At 39.6% G+C, this 24,534-nt stretch overlaps 1 protein-coding gene across 1 annotated transcript in view; it reads left to right on the top strand.

The window, feature by feature from the left end:
* The first annotated feature begins 1,250 nt into the window (after positions 1-1,250).
* The window catches only part of LOC106932840 (gamma-aminobutyric acid receptor subunit gamma-3-like), a 75,322-nt gene continuing 52,038 nt past the window's right edge, over positions 1,251-24,534 (top strand). The window contains exons 1-2 of the mRNA XM_088013533.1: positions 1,251-1,458; positions 15,339-15,406. Of these exons, the coding sequence (XP_087869659.1) occupies positions 15,404-15,406 (3 nt within the window). The 5' untranslated portion in view covers positions 1,251-1,458; positions 15,339-15,403. The remainder of the gene's footprint in view (positions 1,459-15,338; positions 15,407-24,534) is intronic.

Here is a 24,534-nt window from a genome sequence, read left to right as displayed (position 1 = left end):
GGCAATCGCTCCTCCTCACATCTGAGGCGTCCAGGTTAGCCGAGCCGACAGTGCCCCACGGGGTGGGAGCTTCACACAAGATGCAAATTTAGGGGGGAAAAAAACACACACGTGAAGCAGCACTTATCCTGCTAACATTTTATGAAGCTCTTTGATGCAAGTACGACTCCGGAAGCGCGCGCCCGTTCGCTGGAGGAAATTAATTCACAGAAATCCTGGAGTCTCGCTTCGCTGATTTCGCATTTCATCCCCCCTACAACATTGTCCGCAGAAGGTTGAAAGTGCAAACTAAGTTTTCCGTAGTCCAAAGATAGCCGTTTGTCATCACGACCATCTTCCTACGTTACCCAGAATTCAAGTTGGTTGTACATTTCTATTTTAGCCTTCCAGGCATTGTGGGGGGGAGAAGGCAGGCAGCAGCTGGTCTGCAACAAAGCAAACACGCATTAATAATGCCGAGCATGTGTTTAGATAAGCGCCGAAGTTTGTTTTAATATACAGGCTGTAGACAATGATGTTAATGATGATGATGGAGCACAACAATTATCCAGCTCTGGATCTCAGTCTGGAACATGTTGGGATAAAGTTTGAGAATTTAGATTGACAGCTACATGATGTGATAAACCTTCAATGCTTTCCTTTGTCCAATTTATAAAAATTAAAAGGACATGGTGTTTTTTTTTTTTTTTATATTTACACCAATAATACAACGGTCTAAAAATCTCCATTATATTGAGCCATATAAAGATCTTTCTGTGTCTGAATTTTGCCACTGTTTGGGCTCATTTCTGTGTAAATGGTCTCATGAAAACTAAGTTCACACAAGTCAAAAAGTTCATAGCTTACTATTTAGCAGTAGGACTGGACCCATTTTATATTTACTTAGTGTCTACAGGTAGCATTTCTGTTAAGAGACCAACTTTAGCCTGAATAATTAGCCAGTTATTACAACTTGTTTTAAAGAGCAGCGCAACAACAAAGGATAATATTCAGAGCAAACTACTTCTAATTTAGTGAGTGTTAAGTCTAAAATGTCAAAGTGAAATAATAACTGCGTTACTGAAGGTCACAAGTAAGAGTAATAACAAAAGTTACTACACTTTGGACTTGTTTTGACTGAGAAACAGTGCAGCTACACTCTATCGGGGTTAAAATATCCTGAAGCAGCGAATGCATCATTTGGAAAAGTTCCAGTTTGATTAGGCTGATGAGCTCCACCTGTGGAGTTTGGGAGTGGCTGCAGAGAAGGACAGAGACCTGGAAGGAATGCTTTGGAGGGATTTAAAAGCTGCTGGATGAAAACCAGTGAAAGGACACCTTGAAGGAACACCTACAACTAAAGAAGACGCAACTGAAGACCTCGGACTGCGCTTGGTGGTCAGTGGAGTGTTGAACGAAGCCGTTTGACCAACCTGGTGTGAAGCTACTTCCTGTCAGGTTTGATTCAATGGAGGCCAGGTGAGCTAGCAGACCAGAACTGTTTTTCAGTGTGCTCGCCTTCCTTGGCAATCATTTACTTCCAAGTTGAGAACTTTGTAAATACTGCTTGCTGCTACTTTGGAGATGCTGTGGACTGAATATTTTATTTTTAAGCAAACAGGGTTGCCTTAAAAACGGCATTGTGGGTAAGAAAGTGAGATTTTTGTGCTCGGCTAGTAGTTAGCTGTGCTTTCCTGTGTTTTTGTATTGAAGTTGTTAGCTGTTGTCAGAATGGTAAAGGAGTTGCTTTCTGTCTAAAAGTTGCTTTGATGAGTGTAGCTGTGGTGATTAATGCCTTTCTGCTTGTATTTATTCGTTTTGGTGAGCAAAAAGCTTTTCTTCTTGCAAGCTTCATGTGGGCATGAAAAAGTAGACATGGATACAGTTTTAAAGTTGGAGAGTTTTGTGCAAATGTGTATTTGTATTTTGGAATGAACTGTGGAAGCTCTGAGCATTGATACTGAGGAAATTAAAGTTGACTGAGGACTGAATAATGAGGTAATTACCTCTATGGTGTACAGTTCTTCACAAGAGGTGAAATCACTGAGGGAATGCATTTTCAATTTTAGTTTGCTTCTCCAGAAATTGTGAATTAAACGTTGTAGTAAAAAAAATAAAGCCATGTATGTAACATTGTCAGCAGACCTATTAAATACGCTGAACATTTAAGCACTTTAAAGATGTGTAGCTACACAGAAAACTTTCTCTGATGCAGCTCAGGAGGAAAACCGGTGAATGTTCTTGGTAAATAAAATCAATGTGTAGGTTGAGGATGTCTTTGAACAACGGCTATTTACCACACTGCGCATCCACACATTCCTGTTTGAGATAAATCAGCAGAGCCGCACAGAAGTTAAGCAAAATGTTCACCCTTTTAAATGAGAATAAGTCTTCGCACACGGTTTGTGAAGCTGTCATAAATAGCATCATTATGAGCTTTACCAGGCAAGAAAGTTTGTACTATGAAAGTCACACGGCTGTCAGCAAGAAGACTAACTAAGCACTTTCTGCTCTTGCAGTTTAATTTCAGACTTCTCCTTTTGGGAACCTAGCACCTAGAAAATGTGCAAGAGGACCAAACCTCCATGCATTAAAGCTTTTGCAGAGTGTCGAGACAGTCCTTCCCAATTTGTGTCCATCATCTCGCTTTGTACACGATTTTATGTTTAGCAGTGAGATTAAGGTGAAAATGCAGAAGAAAACAAACTGCTAGGAGTTATTAGAGGTTTGTTGCCATGCGGTAATATCTGCTACCTTGCAGACTGCTCCTGCTTTTGCTTTCTCTGTTTCGCTTCCAATCACACTATGTTTAATATCGAACAGGGATAACATGGCTGAGAGCTTTTATGAGGAAAAACGAGTAATTGCTACCTAAACTTAGTAACTGGTTGTGCCACCCAAGGCGGCAACAACTACCATCAACCATTTATGACAGCTGGTAATGAGTCGCTGTGGAGGAATTCAGATTTGTTTTAATTCACCCACGTTGGGGGGTTTTGTGGGTTGTCCTACAGCATCCAATTTGGATCTAAGCCTGGGTTTCAAAACATCACTCAGTAACCTTTATCAGTTTTTTAAATTATTCAGGGGTAGACTTGTTGATGTTTTTCTGGCTGAGCACAATTCATAGTTCCACCTGAAGCAGCAAAGCATTAAACAACAAACGCCATGTTTGACTGCTGGTGCAATCTCTTTCTGAAATGCTATATTCAACCAGATGCCACATTAGAGAAAGTCCTACTCTTGTCGCGTCAGACTGTGGAATAATTTCCCGATAGTTATGGGGGATTGTAATGTGAAACACGCTTTCTTGTTTTTTTTGTTGTTTTTTTTTCAGTATTTTTCATGTTTTAACTCTTCAATTTTTACCCAATTTTTCTTATTGTTGACTGATGAACTCTGACCTTCAGTAAGCCATGTTAGGCCTGCAGTTGGCTTTTGAAACTGAATTCAGTTTTCCAAAAACCATAGTTTTAATATTGTATATCTTCATTTTGTAACTTTTGATTGAGTCTAAAATAATTTACAGCATCATTATATCTACCATGATACACCGTATGTGAAACGTTATGTTGCCATGGTGACATCTGCAGAGGATCATAACAGAAACTGTCATAGTATGAAGCTTAACAGATAGAAATCAGCCCTGAGGCAGATATGTTTGCAAATCAAAGCTTTAAAATCTGCAGAGACCTTGACCCAGGAATTTAGCTTGAACTCTTCTCCAACGAGAGCTTTTCGGGCCCGGTAAACCCCACGCCTCTCATTCCTTCAATGTATCGTGCTAATGAGAAACCACACAGGAATGGCCAGGTAATCATGTGGAGCTTTAAAGTGGTGGACTGATACCACACCGAAGTGCATTAGGGCAGTAATAAGACTAAGCTGGGCTTGGATCATGTCTGACACATTCCCCATCCCTGTGAGCTCTAACCATTAAATCGATTTCCATCTGTGAGTCCCGGGTCCGCTCCACTCCGGCGAAAGCACGGCTGGTTAGCCGGGGATTTGCAAGGTGCGGATGAACTTTGAAGATGTGAAAAGAGATAAGATGCAGTGCTTGGACCTGTGTGGTTTGGTTTTCTCGTCGAGTCTGTTTTCTTTTTCAGCTGCATTACGGTGGAGAACAAATGAGATGAAGCACTTTGTTAAATCTGTCTCTTTTTTTTAAACTTGTTTTCCTGTGAAAATATTCCCAAAGTGTGCCTCCATTAAATATTTTCACTGCCTCACTAAATATAAACAACTTAACAACATGCTGCAAGCATGAACGACATAATCCTTGCATTGAAAAAATATCTAACAAAAACAGTTCCTCCGATTTGTTCCACAAAACAACTGAACTAAATCATGCGGAAAGTTTTTATACAACTAGACTAAATCAAATGCACAAAAATGAATATATTTTGACAACTTTAACCTAAAGACCAGAATGTCTGGTGGTGACACCAAGGTTATTTTTATAGATCTTATGATTACACATCTTTAGTTGCACTAAAGGACCATTTTTGGAGGCTTTCTTTTGCAGAAACACAATTTTTATTTTTGTTTTTATGTTGAACATGTGCCAAATTCTCACCCATAGTGAATCCAGTATCATTAGTTTTTGGGAATGATTTGTTGGCTTCTGCTTTGAGAACTGACCACAGGTTTTGAGTTGAATAAGATCTGGAGAGTTCCCAATTTAGAGGTCCAAAATGTGAGTAAGTTTGTCTGCTAATTCACCTTATGCTGCTGTATGCAAACAAGGTGGTACCTGTTTCCCAATAATGCCATTGAATTCATATTTTACACATCCGGGAAGCACTTTGCTATCACCTAGTGGTCAGAGTTGTGTAATTTTTGTGTAGATATTTGGATAAAGATCCTCTCAGCTGTTTAGGCCCTATTGTTTTGTCCTGGCTGTGGTTGTAGGTAAAACTTGATCTCTGGCTCTTTCCCAGATGCCTTGAACGATCAGACTGCTGAGTTATTGGATAAATTGTCTGCTGTCCATTCTTGTACTTCCTTCAGAGTTGCAGTCTGTCCGGGAGGCTTTTCTTGGACAGAAGTCGCTTCTTTGCTGACCTTCTTGTCATAAGGTTGTCCAAAAGGCTTCTCATTGCTGTGCTTTTCACTCATCTGCTTCCAATGTTGAACAAGTTTAAGAATGCAGTGGTAGATGATTTTAGATGTCCTAAATCACCTACACAATCTGGAAGTTCTCAATGATCTAGAAAACAGTTTTTTCTATGATGTTCCACTCTTCTCCCAGACTTGTCCTTCCAAATAGCTTCACAAAAGTCTGGAAGTTGGCTATCCTGTTTCTTGTGTAGCATATTCTTTGACATGTTTTCCTTCCACCAAATATGCTTGTGGGAAAGTACCTGACACACGACAGCGATGTAATCCTTTAAAGTCATTTTTTCCCCAACAGTTTCCGGTCGTGTTGATCAGAACCTAGACATATTATTTCTGTGTAAAAAATCCGTCCTGTTGGTCTTATGTAGCCTCCTTTGATTTTTCCAATAACTGCAACTCAATAAAAACTCACATGCTGACTTGAAACATTCTATATCATGTTTGTGTGTGTATAAAACCATCTTGTATCACCAGCGAGTAATGCATGCAACGTTTAGTTGCACCCTGGAGCCTTACAGTTTGCAGTGTTTTTCTTAACAACCAGCAGAAGATGGCTAACTTCTCAGAAGTAAATAAATATTATGAGAAATGTTTTCCCCAAACACATCAGAAATCAATTAGCTTCTCAGTGTGCAGTTCTTTAACCCTGAGTAATGATCACAGAACATCATTGTGGTCCAGCATAGATAACATGAGCCCTGGCAGCTTTCATCACATATTTTTGTTACACTATTATTAGTTTAAGGTGAAAATATTCAGCTTAAGCCAGGGAGAGAAATCTGCAAAAAGCAACCACATGTTTCTGCCTGGCATTATTAAAGATTTGAAAAGAGATCCTTTTGATGTTTCATTACTTGTATGGCTAAAAGATGGAAATAAATAGAAAATCCCACTGGAACAACCAACTTTTTTTTTCAGGTTTAAAATAGTAGATGTTAGAGGTGGACTTAAGGAGAGATTGATGACACTACATTTCGAACTTTACATCCTTGCACTTTTCTGACATGTATAGAGTTTAAGCTTTCAGATTTGGTTAGTTACTATTCTATCTTCCACAGCGTCCAACCCTGACTGGTATTCAATCAGTAACGGATATTGCAAACCAGTTTGTACTGCAAACCCGTTGTAGGAACACTACATGCAATGCATTTCTCATCCTTGCTTCAATTAACTTTTGGAAATGTGGGCACTTTAAGGGGACTTGAGTTAATGTCATGCAGGGAGAATAACGGGGATTGTCTGTGTGTGTCTGTCTCATGCTGCGAACGCGTGTCAGCAGGTGGCAGCTCTTCTGAAAGTCTGAAAAAGCAGAAATTTTCATCCCCCGCACCGGCTTGTTTGGGATCGGGCGGTCTCCATTGTTGTGACTGCATCAGGAGAGCAAAATAATGCATAATTCATTGTTTACCTGATGGACACAAAGTCTAATTAAATCTGCACAGCGTCACCCGCTGTGACAGGAGTGTACTTTCTTTTTCTTTCCCCCCACTTTTGCTTTGTTGTGTAAAGTGACATAAATGTGTCACATTAATGCCCAACAAAGACTTAACTGCTTTTTGCAGCTGGATCTAATTCTCAGCTTCCTGTCAATAGATTGCAACACAGATCCAAGCTAAATTAAAATAACTCCAAGTAATTTTATTGGCTTGGCAGAGAGTGAGTAAACATGGGAAAAGGCAATATTATTATTTCCTTAATTCATAGAAGCAGCTTGTGCAACAAGCGTGGCCCTGCCTGCCTGGTGTTAGTTCATACGGAGCAAGATCCTCCCCTTTACATGATTCCTTATTAAACCTCTGAAGGAGCAGAAATATCCTGCCGTCTCAGAACTATTACATCGGTTCGGTGAGGTGAACGCAGTCTGCCAGAGTCGAACAGTGTGTCCTCATTCATTCCCCCACGCACTCCCATACACAAAGCGCTGTGTACAAACCTACACTGTCGATCAATATCTGTCCGTTGGGGAAGTCTTTTCAATGGGATTCAAATGACTTTTTTTTCTCTTCTTTTTTCTTATTTGTGCGTTCACAAAAGGAATATGAGTTTTTACCAGCAGCCGATGTCGCCTTTTATCTCCTCGATAAAACCAGTGAAGGTTTCTGTTGCATATTTTCTTTGCTTTCTCTGGGTCTCATAAAACACAGCCTTCAGGGTCAAGCAGTAAAGAGATGCACTGTACAATTTAAATTACGTGTGGTTGTAGAGGTATAAAATGTGGGAATAAAACTGCTGCTACAAGTTATTCAAATGTTGACATGCAGAAGCAACTGTGAAAGTAAACCTTTTGGGCTTCTTGGCACTCAAACAATTACAATTGCTACATTGTTAGACAGAACGTTTCTTGCCTTTTGAGATATTATTGCGATTTTGATGTGTTTGTTGTATATGGTGGTGTCTTGCTTTGTGGTGTTTCCCATTTGTAAGAATCTGTTGTGTTCCTTAACTTGCTGGCTGGCTTAAAGGTCTGTGATTATCCAGAAAACTGCAGTCGGTGCACCTCTAGTCTTTATCTTGACAATAATGCCTCAGTAATACACCGCACCTCTCCAGCTCTGTGCTTTTGTTTGCAAGAAACATAAATCTTCACAACCATCTTCTCTGAATCTACTGCCGAACCTAAAGTGTTGCCTGAATTGAGTTTGAGCATATTGGAGTGAAACCTAGCGGCCTTGCCTGCATGTGAAGGAAAATGGTATCCTAGTCGCCGGTGATTGCATGTAATGTGTCTCTGAACGGCGCAGATGGCTGGCTGGAGCTCATCCTTGAAGTGAGGTGCTTCAGAAATGTTACAGATGCGGGTCGACCAGCGTTTGGAAAGCATTTTTAGCCTCGGCTTCATCCTGCATGGCACAGACAGATGGCTGCTGTTCATCACACGCACATGCCGTTTTATTTATTTAAGCATTTCTTGGAGGCAGATAAAGCCCCAATGGTTAAGTCCCAACGAGATGCAGTAAATGGATCATATCTGCCTGTAAATTAACTGAAAGATGCAGCTGTTGTTGTAGGGGGGAAATAGGTAATCATTCAGAAAAAAAAAGTGCCTATTCAACTTTAGATCTTGGCTCATATTTGTTGGTCTTACTTTTTCCTCCCGTATCATAGTAACCCAGATGGCTGCTGTCTGTTTCCATGGTTACAGTGTGGGGAGGTTGGCTGGAAGAGGCGGTATAATGATGCACATGTGCCAACATGTGAACGGGCTACAGCCGGAAAGTGTGTCTAAGTTTTTATCTGCTTTCCTTTTACGGTCTCACAAGTGCAAAAAGTGTTGATTGATGTTTCCAAGTGTTACCGTCGGCGATACGATCACACACTGATGCAAGCGGGCCAGCTTTTTCTTTCTTGAGGAGGGAAACTAAAACCCCCAAAAGGAGCTTGGGACCATTTCCAAAGTGCATGCCAAATCGGTTTAATTACTTCATCTCAGTCTCACTAATATTGCAGAACAGTTTAGGAAATTGACACTTTTTTGCCCATTTTGCTGCCATTAGTTGGTTTTAGATACTAATTTGCCCATAACTGTGCAAATCTACTTCACGTTTTTTCTTCTTCTTAAGGACATTTGTTTCTGTAAAAGTCTGTCAGTATGTAATTCAGCGCCAGGTGAGCTGAGAATTAAAGCAGAGAAACATTTCTTAAGTGACGCAGCTGGAGTCGCAGAGAGTTAACCGAACTGCTATTTTTATCTTGAATAATGACACAAACATAAAATAATTTATTCCATCTTGTTGGTAGCATATTTCTCTAAAGACTAGAAAACAGCGATAGGCTTGGATTAATTGTGAAGTACTTCAGACAAGAATATAGTAAGACTAATCAGCAATGTCAAACTGGACTTCAGGGATCCTATAAAGGGAACAAATTGTGATATAATAACCACTGAGGCACTGATGTACATCCCATTATCATTTTTCAATTGCTCCACATCGGCTATAACAAAAAACTTTTCGTCTTATATACTGATGACTGTAGCTAAGCTACAGAAGTGTTCACACCGCTTGAACTCTTTCAACACAAACTTGAGGTTCTGCATTTAAAGCAGTAAGTAACTTTGCATATTTGGACTCTTGACCTTTGTAAAACAGCTCAATCTGAGTTTGTCCAGATTGAGCAAAGTCCAGGATGCCTGGACTTTGACTAGGTCATCAAATTACCTCAACCTTTCCCACTGTAGTTCTGGTTGTGTGTTTAAGGTCGTTTTCTGGATTTACCAATATTTTTCTGTTTTGTCCCAATAATAGAAAAGAATTTCAATATTGCAAATGCTGACATTATGATGATGATGATGATGGGGATTCATTTCATGTCGTTTTAGCCACCTCCATGTTTCACGGTGTGGGTGGGTTAAGTATCTGATGGAAATTTAATGTGGTGTAAATATCAAAAAAGGCAGAGGTTCAAGAAATCTTTTATTCATTCATTCATCTCTATGCAAGCAAAGCTTCTGTATCTGAGTCAATGACTGCTGGTGGGAAGCCAGCAAGGAGAAAGGCCAATATTTGGAGACGACTGGATTTCTACCAAATATTTGCTTGGACAAGATTTTCACTCTCTTGCTTCAGAGCTAAAACAGAACGAGGATAAAATATGAACATTATCTCCTTAAATGTCCTATTTATCTTTATTTGAACATGAAACTTAAACTAAATGATGGTTGGTTTACAGTGAACTTAGTATAATTACTTTTAGTCAAAAGGGATTTGCTTGTTTGTGAGTTTGTAGTAAATTCTGTTTGCTTCGTTGGCGTCTAGTTTTTCCAAAAAATGGCGACTGTATGGAAAGAGAAGAGGGACACATTTCAAGAGCTTCCATCTCTGGCATCTCAGAAATGCTGTTAAATCCACTAAGAAGCGCTCATATTTTGTGCGAAGATTAACCTTTGTGTTTCAAACACAGTATTTTAAATTTAAAAATATTGAGTTCTTCATTGTTATATATATCGGCGAGGAAACAAATTTTATGATTTTGTTTTAAAAAATGTTTTTATAAGTTTACATTTGAATATAAAACTGAACTTCTCTGGTTTTAGATGAATGTTTTTGATGCATGAATGGAGGCTGAAGTTAAAGATTGGTAGAAGGATCCAAATTAATTCATGTTTTTGTTAAAGTTTCCTGACATTTCTTTTGACTTCACACTTTGTTAAAGCAGTAGGTATTTTAATAGCTTTAGCTAGCATTGTATTCAAGAAGCTTCACTTCTTTTTAACTTGTGAAGTTTTTTTCCTGTTTTTTGCTTTGTTTTACACCTGGATTTGCTTTTCATTGCCACTCGTATGAGTCACTGCATCCTAATTATCTATGCTCTTGTTTTTTTTCATTGCCAGATTCTTGTCTCTGCTTTTACTGCGTACATCCGTTCTTCATGTCAAAGTTAATTCTTCAGTCCTTGGCAATAAACTGCTTCCATTTATCGGTTCCTTTTGGTTTAATAAATAAAAATTATCCACACTCCTCAGCCAGCTGCCTCATGAGCTGAATTTGGGTTTGGCTGAGCAGATAAACACAAAAAACATATTTGGTAATTGTACAATAAGCATCCAACTATTTAGGTTTGAAATTAAATGCTGTGTAGTTTTTATTTTTGTGACCCATCAACACACACTGACTTGATCTGCTTGTCAGGTAGTACTGCGCATTTATCTTTCAGCTTGACAAACTGCAGTTTCTTTTAGTTTGGATGCCTTTTTTTCATTATTTGAAAAAAAAAATATGTACTTGCATATCCTTGAAAATTAACTGGATCAAAAGACCAACACTGCATCTCATCAATCTTGGCCCGATTCCGATTGGTTGCTTTGACATCAGAGCCGATTAAAAAGTGAAGTAAAATAACGCCGTCTTGTTTTATAAGCGCAGTAACCACCAGAGCCACAAGATGGCTGCGTCCCGATGAACTCCACGCCTCAATGAGCTCAAATGTCTTTGTCAGAGCAATGTCTTCTGAAGACATCACCAGCAGCAAACAGCTTGAAGACACTGCACTCTAGATGGCTTTTACTCAACGCAGAGCAATAAATTATTTTCCAGCACATTTGCTTCCAAACAGCCACTGAAGACACCAGGGCTTCCCCCCTCGGTGGTGAATCCGGCAGCCCCTCGTATTCCATGCACAGATCCCGGGAAACGGAGCATATGGGAGCCTGAGCGCTCAGCTGGGATATGTGCATCAGCATGCACACACGAGGCTGGCTGGGCTTGACAACGCGTAATGCATTCGTCATGCCAGCCGGGCCAAGCAGGCATGGAGGGTCTTTCTCCCTAATCGAGCCCCACAAGGTGATTTGATAATACAGATGGGAGCTGTCAGGCTTTTCTGGAAAACAAAGACGAGGAAGGAAAAGAGGAGTAGGATGAGGAGGAGGAAGAGGGTGGGAACACACAGAGGATGACAAAGAAATCAAATGTGCTCTGTGGATGAAAGTTTCTCCTGTATGAGTGTAAAATTGAGGTTAGTAGGAAGATGTAAAGGTGGATGTTTCATTCTCTGCACATATAGGAAAGAGGTTGATTTCTTTTGAAGAGCATTCTCACATCTCTAAGAGATGAAGGTGACAAAACGAGTCATCCGATAAAGAAAATAATTGCTATAATTACCATTATATGATGACACATGGAGCAGAGCTAAAATGCTTTATGTCCAACAAGCAGATGCTAAAAGCCCTGGACGGAGATGTTTCCTGTCTAGAAATCTATCTATCCGTAAAGCACATCATCTGGGGATAAACACTGCCATCATCTGCACTGATAAGCTATTGTGGGGTATATTTAGGTTTATCCCCTTAAGGTTGTCCCAGTTTCCATATGCGCCAATGTGCTTTTGCTATAAAAGATCAGCTTTGCACCACATGTTTCCATTTCAGTGGTCTTTCAGATGCATTCACCCCAATTTCTAAGGTGAATGGGTCTCAGAGGAGGGATGCTGGCTCTCTATAATCCCCAGGTTTTCTCCAAGATGTATTCAAAGCTGCCCAAATCGGTGAGCGCTGCTTATCTGTCTGTTTCTGGGCTGGCTGCATGTCCAGGGGTTTCCCCCGCACATGTTTAAACATGTCCGGGCTGCCCTGGAGGAACAATGCACACATGCCCGAAAATATTTCCACAATTTATACGTTGTAATTATGCATTGTTCGAAATGCTGCCAGTGCCAGGGCTTTCCAAATGACTTTGAGCCTGAACTTGGGTTTGTTGCCAAACAGTGTTTGGCACTGGAGATGCTAGTTAGATACTGACCAATAAATCTAGTAGGAATATAACTGGCTCCAATCTGTTTTTTATAGGGATATTACATCATTGACAAAGTTATGGTTGAACTGTTTAAAAAGCAGGGCTAAATTAACCCCTGTAAGCTGTTCATTTATGAATCTTCACATCTTATAATCTCAGTAAAAGTTGTAGGAAACAGAACTTTAATTAGTGCTACTTGTGAAAATGAGGACTATATTTCGTCATTTTGATCCTTTTTCTTGTTTTCAAAAATAAAAATAGTATTGATCTTAATAGATTTTTTTTTTTACAAAGAAAGCGGATTCACATTTTACATAGACTTCAAATTATAGATGTAGTAATCAGATGCTTCTCAGAAAAACACCAGTGCTGTGCCATGGTGCATTGCCCAGTCAGTGGAGCAGAAGATTCAGCTGGAATCGAACCAACACCTCCCAGCAAGCCTTCACCGACAGACCCCCAGGGTTACGGCCAGCTGATGTGCACATGCATTTCAGCTCCGCTAGCCATGACCTCACAGCAGAGGGAAAAAAAATTACACAACTCCATGGATGCTGGTGATCCAATGATTTAAAAAAAAATCCTGAGGCTTCAATTACTAACACAGAGCTACTGAAATGACACCAATTCAGGTTATTAATACATCATGTTACTCATTCTGTGACATGCAATCTGCCATCTGGTTTGTGCTCAAGGCGCCGCTGCATGTACACTTAGATGTGCTCAAAAGACTGCAATCTTAGAAGTTGTCTACAAACAAGGGAAAAAAGGAGAAAGTTGAGCCTCAAGACTCTCATTAATAGATAAGCTCGTGTGACAGTTTTACGAATTTCTCACCCTTGGGGCCGATTCATTTGCTAAAGAAACCTCAAGGCAAAAAGTTTCTATCAAACCTTTCCTGACCCTCACAATTACTTGACAGCTTCATCCTGGACGGCTTCATTCCAGATGTCTGGCTGATAAATGATTAGATTGGAAATCAATTGGTTATGACGATGATAGCCAAATGCTCACCTGTTTTCTCCAGTTATGTTCTCAAAGTGTGACTTTTGCGAGTCTGAATGACTATTTGTGATCCAGGTTGGATTTAATTTGTCTGATGGGGAATCATATTTGGTTTCAGGCTGAAAAATTCTCTTTTCGTTATGTTTTGTATTGAGTTACAGGAAACTTAAAGAAAGAACACCATTTCCGTAGATCATTATGGAGAAATATCTTTAGATCAATGGACTTAAGTAGTGCAAATATGAAAAATCTGCAACAGACCAATTAATACAATGATATTTGACTGAAAGTATTTAGCATTTAACATTTAGCACACTTGGCTTCCCCTAAAAATGTTTCCAGATAAATTCTAAACTTTTGTAAACTTTCAATTGAATAAAGTTCAACATCTGTGTTGAGGTTTTGGTTATCAGTAGTTAGACGTTTACATTCATGCTCTTATTTTGAAAACTGTTCATGCAGCAGTTCTTTTTTCTCTCTTAATACTTCCTCTTCCCCCCCCCAATAACTTAATTTCTAAGAAAAAAACATACAGGAGCAAAATAAGACGGACGGTAAAGAACAAAATCCAAACCTAGATGCAGTATCTAGGAGCGGCAGAATCATTTTACAGATTATTGCAGTAAACATCTTGAGCATTGAAAGTTCAATGCTCAATACACGTGCTAAACACGACCATTAAATAGAAATTACAATATTTAAATTGTAATCCATCATCATCCAGTTTAAGTGTTTAGCATTGTATTATCGAGCAGTTGCAATACAATCTGGTAATCACTTGCATCCATCTTGTAGCAGTGTTGCGTAGTGATGTGTAAGGTGTCAGAGTTGTGACTGTCATGCTGCAGAATCTGTTTGACTTGATACGGCCTGCCAGCTAATAGAGACGCTATAGCAGAGGGTGTGTAAAGAGGCCATGCTGGAGTGTGTTGCATCCAACGCTGGGTATCGTCATCAAGCTATTGAAATGCAAGGGAGATGTCAATTAGTAACACTGGGGTTTAGTTTTATCTCTCCTGCTCCATTCCTTGCAGTGTAGAACTAGAACTTCCATTAGATGTTATATGTGGAAGAAAAAACATCTAGAATCACAACATAACGGACTTTTAATGTATGTTTAGGCACATTAGAGCAGAGCCCAAATTAGGTGATACATTAGTGAAGCAAACACTTAATTCCCAAAAGATGCAGTTTTAATAGGAACACATTGTTTCAATAAGCAGAAGCCAGTATGTATGGGTTACACAGAAAAGCATGCACGGAGAATAATGCATGAATCATGGTGAATTTTTCATGAAAAGTTTGCTCTCCCGCCTTATACAAGCTCTCCCCTAAAGCATCTATGCATTCTGAAATGTCCGTCTGTCCTAACATGGCTCGTTTTCTGCTGTACCTTATTTCACATTCCTGCATCAGAATAAACAAGTCAAATGCTCCTGCAGAGTAAATTTAGCCAAGATCCTTGGTGCTGACTGGAAATGCTATTACCTGCCATGGTAACTCTGGGAGTGCTTGAGGAATCAGAGCGCAGCTTCTCTGATTTTAGGACTGTAAATCTTTCTTCTCGGGGTGGATTGATGGCTCTGCCTGCCTCCAAAAGGAAATGAACTGGCTTTATTAGTCAAGGTGACACTGAATGATGAAAAGCGTGGTTTTTAACTTGATTATTTATACTTCTGTTTTTTGGTTACATACAAGCCGCAGGATGGAAAGAATGACGGCTATATATCACAAGGTATTAACACCCCGAGAACTTTTCTAGCTCAGAAGCACCAACCTTGACGACAGTCCAACACAAAACGTTGCATAGTTTTGAATCAGAGGGAAAATGTAACATGGGTTTCGATTATTTTGAAACTTGATGCAAATGTTAAATGGTTAGAATAAATATCATTGCTACTTAATGTAGTTTATCACACAAAATATCAATATTATCCATTTAAGTTTGCTTAAAGGACACTGGATGCTCATGTTAACGCCGTTTTTTTTATTTTTCCATTGCAGAGAAACCGACCGTCATCGACGTGGGAATCTACGTCAACAGTATCGGACCCGTGTCGTCCATCGACATGGTGAGTCGGGTTTTCTCCATCCTCACGCCTGCAGGTTTTACTGCAGCCTGACTCCAGAGCCTCATCAAACATGAGCGCTGTCATTTCTCATGTTGCATTTGGAGGTCGTCTGTGCCGCCACAGATGTTTCCATCGCAGTGCGAGCCAAGAAAGACAGGTGTGGGTTTTGGTTTGCTTGATCAGCTTGGATCAAGCCAGAAAGAAAAAAAGAAAAACAACTAGCCAGTTTGGGTTTTTCTGCAGATAATCATGAGAAATCAAAGGAAAAAAAAAAAAAAAAAAACGGCTTTGAATACGTTTTCCAAAAAGACCAGAATGCTGGATTAGAGGCACAGACAAAAGCAAATTGCTGAAAGTAAAAGCCTGATTTGCAACAATAGGAAAATAACTGCTTCTCAAAGCATTAGGAGTTTGTTCAACAGCCTCTTGTTGATTATTATGCAAAAATCTGTTCCATCACTGTCAAAACATTCAAGTAAGTTTAATTTTTCTCCAGATTACTCGTCCTCACAACATAAGTGTATGGCTTTGCAGATATTAGCTGAGCTAGATGTGATAAGGAATTAGCCAGATGTTGAGCTGCTACTATCGCTCGGCAACGTGGAAGAAAGAAAAACCTGACGACATGAGATCCTTTAAACATGTTGTGAAGAGCTCTAAACTCATTAAAAACTAGGTATGCACCTGTTAGACTTAGCTGCTGAATGCATTCAGATTTAATTTGATCAAGTGTTGTGTGCAACACCCTTCACATTTATTAAAAGATGCACAGATATGGAAGAAGCCTTAAGATGAATTCATTTTTTATTGATTGAGACTGGAAAAGTCCCGCCTTGGATTTGATTGCTTTTCAGCTAGGGGAAGAAAAAAAAGTTGTTTTAATGATTCAATATTTACAATTAATTAACTCAACAAAAAACAATAGCACTACAATGGAAGACAACTTCGTGAAAGTATTACTAGCATTGCCAGTGAGTGTTGTAGCTAAATATTTAAAGGTGGGCTTCAAATTTAAGATTTCCAGCCGGACAAAGTCATCCCTAATAATTAGTGCTTTAACATGCAGCCATTGTGAGGAGGGACATTTAGGCATACTCCCAAAGTGAATTCAATTTGGGATGCAAAATGGTGGACTCCAACTCACAGTTCATTAACTTGATTTTCTACCCTGCCCTCTGAGGAGCCAGCAGGCTCTCTGATAGACACTAAAATCTGCAGTCAGTGTAGATCTGGGTTTCTGGAACCCTTATTACGATTACTGAACCGCTGCAGAAAACGGCCTCTGTTCGACTCTTTCGTTTCTTTTTTTTTCTTGGCTGTCCCGCTTGTCAGGGTTTGTGCTTCCCGTGGTGGAAACAAGTGCAGCTGATTATTAAAGCACCCAAAAAAAAAAAAAAAATCTGAGGCAGCAGCAAACACAAGAGAAAACTTAGTCAGAAAAGTCTGCTTTGTATCCTGATACCAGAGAGAAAAATGTTGCACAGGCTTCATAACAGAAAACTCTGCACAACTGAGACATAACTGCAGCTCTGTTGCAATCAAGTCCAGGACAGGATCTCGTCTCTGCCAGCAACAAAAACCCTATATGACTCCTCATAGGAACTGTTTGTTCTTATATTGTATTTTTCCCCATAGTTTATACTCTGCAATAACCCATCCTCCCTTTGGGTTTAATAAAGTATTATACAGTTCAATAAAGCTGTGAAAAGTATTACATTACATTATTCTGACTGCATCATTAGGAAATATTTTTATTTTCAGCAATTTAAATCTTCTTTGCAAGAGGGGATATTAAGTTTTATTAAGTATGAACTGGTTGCTTCAAGTTTTAAAGAAAAAAACTTTAAAAGATGGTAACCAAACGCATCCACATTGCTTTAACTAACATCAGTTTAAAAGTTAAAAAAATATGGGAAAAGGAAACAAAGACGGGAAAGTAAGGCGTATTGTGTAACTAATGATTAAGATCAAACAATCAGGTGTTTAGCAGAAAGTGAATTATGTCCATGTCTAGTGGATGTGAAGAAATGGCAGCATGTTAAAAAAATAATAGAAAATTTCTCCTTTTAGTTGCATTTATACATTCAACCTTGTATCAATCACAAATCTGGTCATTTTGAATCAGATCAGGTTCCCCAAGTCTTAAAAGATAACGAGCAATTATGATGTTTGAATATAATTCCTGGAAGATCTCACAAGCATCCGGCTTTTTTCTAAGAGTCGTTATGACATTTTACGGATAAACTTTTCCCACTGCAGTATTTAGTCTGACACAGAGCAGCAGAGCCACCACATATTCCCACTATGATGCTGTTAGGATCAAAAGCTTCTGAGCCAACTAATTAGGGCTTAGTTTCCACCTTTTCCTTTCATTAAATGTTCATATGACAGGCGCAATGCAAGTTACATCAATCAGCGTGTCACATCATCTTTAGCCACTTAATGTTCAAAGCACATCCATATAGGGCGTTTAAAAATGAATATGCATCCAATGGAGAAACATAACCAACACATTAATATTCTGCCCTCTTTAAATCATGTTCATTAAATATCTTAGGTTTAAACTCCAGCAGTTTGACATCTCCAGAACTGATACGAAGGAAACCAGTTTTTTGACCTATTTACAGTAGCTTGTAAACCTTTTTATGACCCTGAACTGTTTCACATTTTGTGAAACAGTTCAGGGTTTGAACTGGGGGAGACCAACTCAAAGTAAAGTTGTAGCCTAGCTCCAATCGCAGAAGGGATTATAAATGATTCTAACCATCTTCCTGTCAGCCTTTCATAAAGACGTGATTGTGGCGCACATGACGAATAAAAATAATCCCGTCAATGGATTGGTCAATCTCTGCTACTCCTCCAGAGATTCAGCAGATCTTCAACACAACACAGTATGTCCCAGACTTGTTTTTAATACTGTTTGAAAACTCTGAATATCCATATTTAGTTTCTACAAAACTGGACACCGACAGTCTACACCTCATTCAAACATGAGAGCTGTAACCTAAAGCCTCCTGCTGCCTGTAGTGGGTCAGTGGGGCATGACTGCGTTGTGGAGCTCAGAGCTCCCGTCCATGAAGGAACAGAGTCCCGCTGCGACATCCCGATTATTTTCCCCCTGTGTAAGCACTGATTGGCTCCACGGTGCCAGTGTATGCCGATCAGTGAGACGTGAATCCCCAGCTGCCTCCAGATTTGACTGGAGTGGAATTAGCGCCACGTCACAACTGGTTTCTCCTCCCCTTTTCCAGTTTTCTCTGCATCAGTTTTGTTTGGGAGATATTTCAGCGAGAGCGAGAACAACAAGTATCCTCTGACTGGATTGGCCTGGTTTCCCTCTTTGCTTTCTGAAGCTCAACATTTGCACTCCGCCGCTCTCCGAGTCCGATCCATCAAGAGTAGCGAGATCTCTGTTTTACATGTTCACTCGCTCCTCGGGCCCGAATGAGAGTTCCACATGAAAAACCAGGTCAGTTCCCCAAGGGTGTATTAGATTCATGATCCATATTGATACATGCACTCACACACACTCTCAGGAAATACAATGACACAGCTCCGCAAACAACCAAACTCCAGGAAGCTTCTCATCTACCATCGTGCAAAACACATTATCTTTCTTCATTTGGTGCGGTGGTAATGGGCGCTGGCTGGGGCGTTGCAACAGCAAATGAAGCCGATGGTAATTTAGGACGTACTGTGATGAATGGTGGAGTGATTAACCAGCATTAGCAGCTTTAAAACTGGGAGAACGTGCTCAGTTTCTCTAGCTGGCGCTGGGAGAGCCTGATAACAGACAGCAAATTAACTGACAAAGATGCACTCTGACCTCCACACCACATTGTTGACGGCCATTGATTGGTTGCTTCATACGGAGATGCTACCCAATCATTGAAATCATCATGGCTGCCTTTTTTGTCCAACAAAAAGCAGGATGTTTTACAGTTGTGTCCAAAGGTTTTGTCAATACGTCTGATTCCAAACACACAAAGATGTTGTAAGCACAGCGCCTTAAACTCAAAAGCAAAACATGAATGAAACCAAATCAACTTCCAGCGGGGACCACTGGTGATCTAACCTTTTTGTCATACGAGCCAAAATTGCCGAGTCAAAACTACTTGAGTTTACTTGAGTCTAAAAAGTACTACTTTTTTTTTTTAACCTGGTAGACTATAAACTAAACATGCAACATTTAAATTAACCGGTACAGAAAACAGTACATTTTCCGAATTATCAATCTGTAGTCTTTCAAATAAATTTCCCGACGATATGATATTCTTGGAGTAATAACCCTCCCAGTTGTTCTTTAATGTGTTTGCTTCCACTCTTCAAGAAAAAAAATCAACAGATTTGATCAGTTTACTCAAGTCTGCTAATCTGTAACCTGCTCTACAGCTAATGGCCTCCAGTCGAAGACGAACTATTCCTTTAAAACAGCTCATAGCACTTTACCACTTAAATCTGACTTAATGTCGGAGAAAAAAATCTGTGTGGAAATGGATAGCTGCTATTAGAACTCCTCTGGTAGGTAGCTGGGTCACAGCTAATCTTTAGTGCATTCAGAAGAAACAAAAACAGGAGAAATCAATCCTCAAGCAGAGATGCTGGAAATTGCTCAAGAGGCTGAACCACTGGAGGCTAAACCTGTCATGATCTTACCATGTGCTCCATCTTTATTCAGTGCTCTTCTCCAGCAGCAAATGGAGGATTTAATGATGTAAAGCTGTGCAACGACCCATCTTCTCAGAGGTGAAATGGATTGCAATTAAAGGCGATGGTTGTTGGGGAACATTAGAGCTAAAACTGCGGCGGCTGGACGCATGGAGTGCAGGTAAAACCTGTTGGGTTTATGACCCGTACGAACCGATTCACCAGTGCAGCATAAAGCGAGCAAATGACTGGAGTCAAATTGGATTGAGACCATCTATGAATGTATAAGTCTTGACACAGATTCTCAACTAGATTTAGGTCTGCACTTTGACTAGACCATAGCAACAAATATGGTTTCCAATCTAGAATTGTTTTACAATATTGGAACCAATGTAGATTTTAGGCCCTTTATAAACTCTGGTATCTAGGAATAAGGGGATTGGATTGAGATCACACATTGATCTGCATGTGTTCATTCACTACACAACCACAGAAGAGAAATATTTAAATTAATTGCAACATTCACTGCAACTTTGATTTTTTTTTTTTTCAGAAAAGTCTGAGTTGCTAACAGATTTCACAATATTGCAGCAACAATGTGGAAATGAAGCAGGTCAAGTTAGAACTGCTTTTGGTTTTGGTCTGTTTAAATTACTTTCAGGTTATGAAGACTGATTTGTCCAGTTCAGACAGCTGTGTGCATAAATGCAGATAAATGTTGACATAAATAACCTCTGAAAATCTGTCATTATTTGACAGATGTAACATTTAAAAGCCACGGATATGAGTGTGTTTGCTTGCACTGAGACAAAAAGCACCACTCTGCACATGAAGATGAAGTTGTTGGAGTATGAGCCTTATGTCATTCCTTCATGCTTCAGTGTTTGAGTCTCAAGTACTAGTCGTGTGTGAGCGATTCCAGACTGTATTTTTTTCGTTATCCTCTCAGCTCAGATCACATCTGCTCATTGAGATCCCTCTTCTTTCCTCCTCCTTCCATTTTGTGCTCCTAGTGGAGGCTTCAGAGCTCATCCTTCCTTTCCTTGTTGTCACAAATCCTCGCCGTTCGGGTCCGAGATCAAGGTCGCCCTTCGCCGAGATGAGCCGGCGAAATTAGCCGACTCTCCAGTCCTCGACTTTATCGACGGCAAACACATTTATCATGCCGTGATTAAAAGAAAAAAAAAAAAACGAGAAAGACGAGGGACAGTGACTCAGATGGAGAGGACAGATTATTAGTCCCACTGGCACACCATCAGTCCAGCACAGCTCTGTCATTCTGGCAGAGAAACCCTCTGTTCATCAGCCTGAGCATATCCAAGATGTTATTACTGACCCACAGCAGAAAGCGGGTCACAACAATGCAGCGCAGCCAGGTTTATAGCATGTTGTCATCAGGCGCCGACAATTCATGCTTTTATTTTGTTTTATTTTTTTATTCGATTTGAAGGTCGTAACGAAGAAACGAGGAAGGTAATCAACTGTGTAATTATTTTAGAACAGAAACTATTTGATATTTTGTTTGACTTAATATATAATTTATTCATAATAAATAACTGTTTCCCCTAATTAACTCATTGTGTATGAAAATGATACATTAGTAAATGAAATTAGGATTAGACAGAACTATTTTGATAGTTTTGTTCAAGTCAACCTCAGGTAAACTAGACATCGCTTTTTGACTAGGCCTAGTTAAAGTCTGGATGTTGATGCTGATGCTATGGAGAGCTAGTTTTATAATTGAAAATTTATGTAGCAATTTACTGTTTTGATAAGGTTTTTCTGTCATGATGCAGGTTTTCAGTGTTCCAGATTATTCTCATCCAATGTTAGAAGCTGGTTAAGATTAGATCATTATATCCTTTCCTTCTTAAAACCCTAAAACTGGGAAAAGTGAATGCATCATGCATAATATTAATATATTTTTGTAAGCATTTGTGCATTGTTAGCCAATTATCAAAAGATTCATCACTGGGATTGGAAGAATATACACCTTAGTCAGCATCTTAAGAGCCTTTGTTAAATTTCAATTTACTGTGGCAATTAAGAACTGGTAATTTGAATTACTGATCTTCATTTCAGATTCCAAAAACAAAACCGATGTTTATCTTGCATTTCTGCTCCACGAGGAGACATTACCTGGATCTAATTTTAACAGACACATTGAGCTCCTTCCATTTCAGTCAGATCTGATTTGATGCTTTATACCCTGCGGCTGTACTTACACGATTGAGGCCGATAAAAAAGGTGTGTTTTTGCATAAAAGCTCGCTCAACGCAGGCAAACACTAAATCAGTCGACCAACTTGAATGTCCCCTTTGAATTATTTAGTTTGGCTGTGAATGAAAGCTGGATGCTTGACTCGCGGATTCTTATTTTTGTTCGATTCATCCGTTGAACCTTTGGTTTCCCATGAAACCATTTTATTTCTCTCCCCTCCCGAATGGAAGAAACGGCGAATCCTCCAGCCGCAGTAAAACTTACTGAATAATTAAGTCCATGGAGATTGAAGGACTTCCTGACCCTTGGAAAACACTGAAGGAGCTATTTTTGCAGCAGGGACACACACACAGGTTCACTTAGACTCACATTTGAATGTAGCCATCCATCTGCCTTTGATAAACACACACGTGCAGCGAACACACATCAAAGGCTCCAACGCTCTTCTGAGGAGAGTCTTGGAGCTGGAAAGGAACATTGTGTTTTACTCCATCTCTGCTCATTTTTATGCACTGTTGATGTTTTCTTCACTTATTTGAGCCAACTTGCTGGTATAACAATCCGCATAACTGTCACTGTGATGATATAGTCTGTATTGCTGTGAGTCTCAAGGTTTAACAATTTATCAAAGGTTTTACCTTTTGAGAGGAAATGCACATGACACGCACTCGGTGTTAAAAATACACTAATGTATAACTATAGATGCAGCAACTTTGCTGGAAAATGAAAATACCTGATCTCAAATATGCCTTAGTTTGATTTACATCACAGAATAAAAATAGCAAAACTATTTTTTTGCTATTTTTATAGAGGTGCTTAAACTTAGTGATTACCAGTTAATCAAGTGTGTTTGATTAGCAGCACCTGGCTGCTACTTAACTTAATTTCTCTCAAAACAGTTAAAGTAAAAGTTTTTCACATGGTAATTTAGCATTTTGAGTTGGCTTCTAAGACTAAAATCTGGAAACTGCATGAATCATTTAGGAAAAAAAAGCAATGGTATTCTTATATTTATATTATTGATCAACTGTGTACAACAATAGAGTAAGACTTGCAAAAATCTGGCAAATCTTCATAAGCCTCAAAGAGCCAAATAAATGCTAAGAGTTGTTCTAAAAGCAGCTCTTTCTCTAGCCCACAGAGCATTATATTCATCACTGCGGCACCGTTATCGATAGCATTTTGCAGGAATCTCTGCTTGTGAAAATCGTGGTCTCTCTGCTACTTTTATTGGGTCAACTTTTCTGTTGCCATATCGATCAGCCACCAGGGAGAACGGAGCCGGGAGTTCGGTACAACTTCAAGCCACGACTCGTCTTGCTCTAATGTTGGCTTATTAGTGCTTAATGCTACAGTCTACAGACAGACTGAGCTGTAGTGTTGATTTTTAGACTAGATTAGCAGCCATAGTGGTATCTCACCAGCTGCCTGGGTTATTGACTTTCTGACAGACTACAGTTTGTGCACCTGTCTGATAGAGAGGTCCACAGCAGCAGCAGCACCGCGATGAGGGATGGTATTCTCATCTTTTCTCTGCCAGCATATCTTTGAGTCCTGTCTTCAGAGAAGCTCAGGTGGCTCTGCAGTTGTGGGTGTGTGCTGCTAGCAAGGCAGGACATTTAGGGCACAGAGCTGTTTGATTGCTAGCTCTGGATGCTAGTTGTGGATTTCAGGAATACGAGTTAAATAAATATAAAAGATGATTTTCTGATCGTCATTCAAACTTTATGGAAGTTTGTTGTTAACCATTTTTATTCTGGTGTCATTTCTTGCTAAACTACTCGAGCTTCAGTCACCACATTCTGCAAGATCCTTGGAGCGGCTGACACGACAATTGTATTTTCAATTGAACTTGGCTCATAAATATTTTACTTATATTGTGTTTATCGCTGAAAATTCAGCCCAACAGGGTCAGTTGGTCAAGTGCAGAGAAAGGGATGAGGATTTCTGCAAAAATAAATGCCTGTCACCATATTATGTTATCCCATCAAAGGGTAACAGGTGTGTTGGCTGTGAGAGTCAATTCTGGTTGTTTGGCGTCTGAGGCTCAGGTGAATAGGTGGAAGGAGTCAGAACAGTGAGTGACAGGAGACATGGTCCGATTATAAAAATAAATGGTCTTGAGGAAACAACTGTGACAGTCAAACAGCTGAAAGGTCTCCCAGAGGGCTCCGACACTTGAGGCTAACTCTCAAATTTCCTGCACTTCAATTTTAGTCCAAGCAATAAATAACCAAACTCAACAATTTTGGAGAGCACAT

This window comes from Poecilia mexicana, unplaced genomic scaffold, assembly GCF_051168715.1.
Source record: "Poecilia mexicana isolate PSO_F unplaced genomic scaffold, ASM5116871v1 scaffold_2, whole genome shotgun sequence".
In the NCBI taxonomy this organism is placed as follows: Eukaryota; Metazoa; Chordata; class Actinopteri; order Cyprinodontiformes; family Poeciliidae; genus Poecilia; species Poecilia mexicana.
The sequence above is the reverse complement of the archived record's forward strand: the minus strand, read 5'-3'. Positions and strand labels throughout refer to the sequence as shown.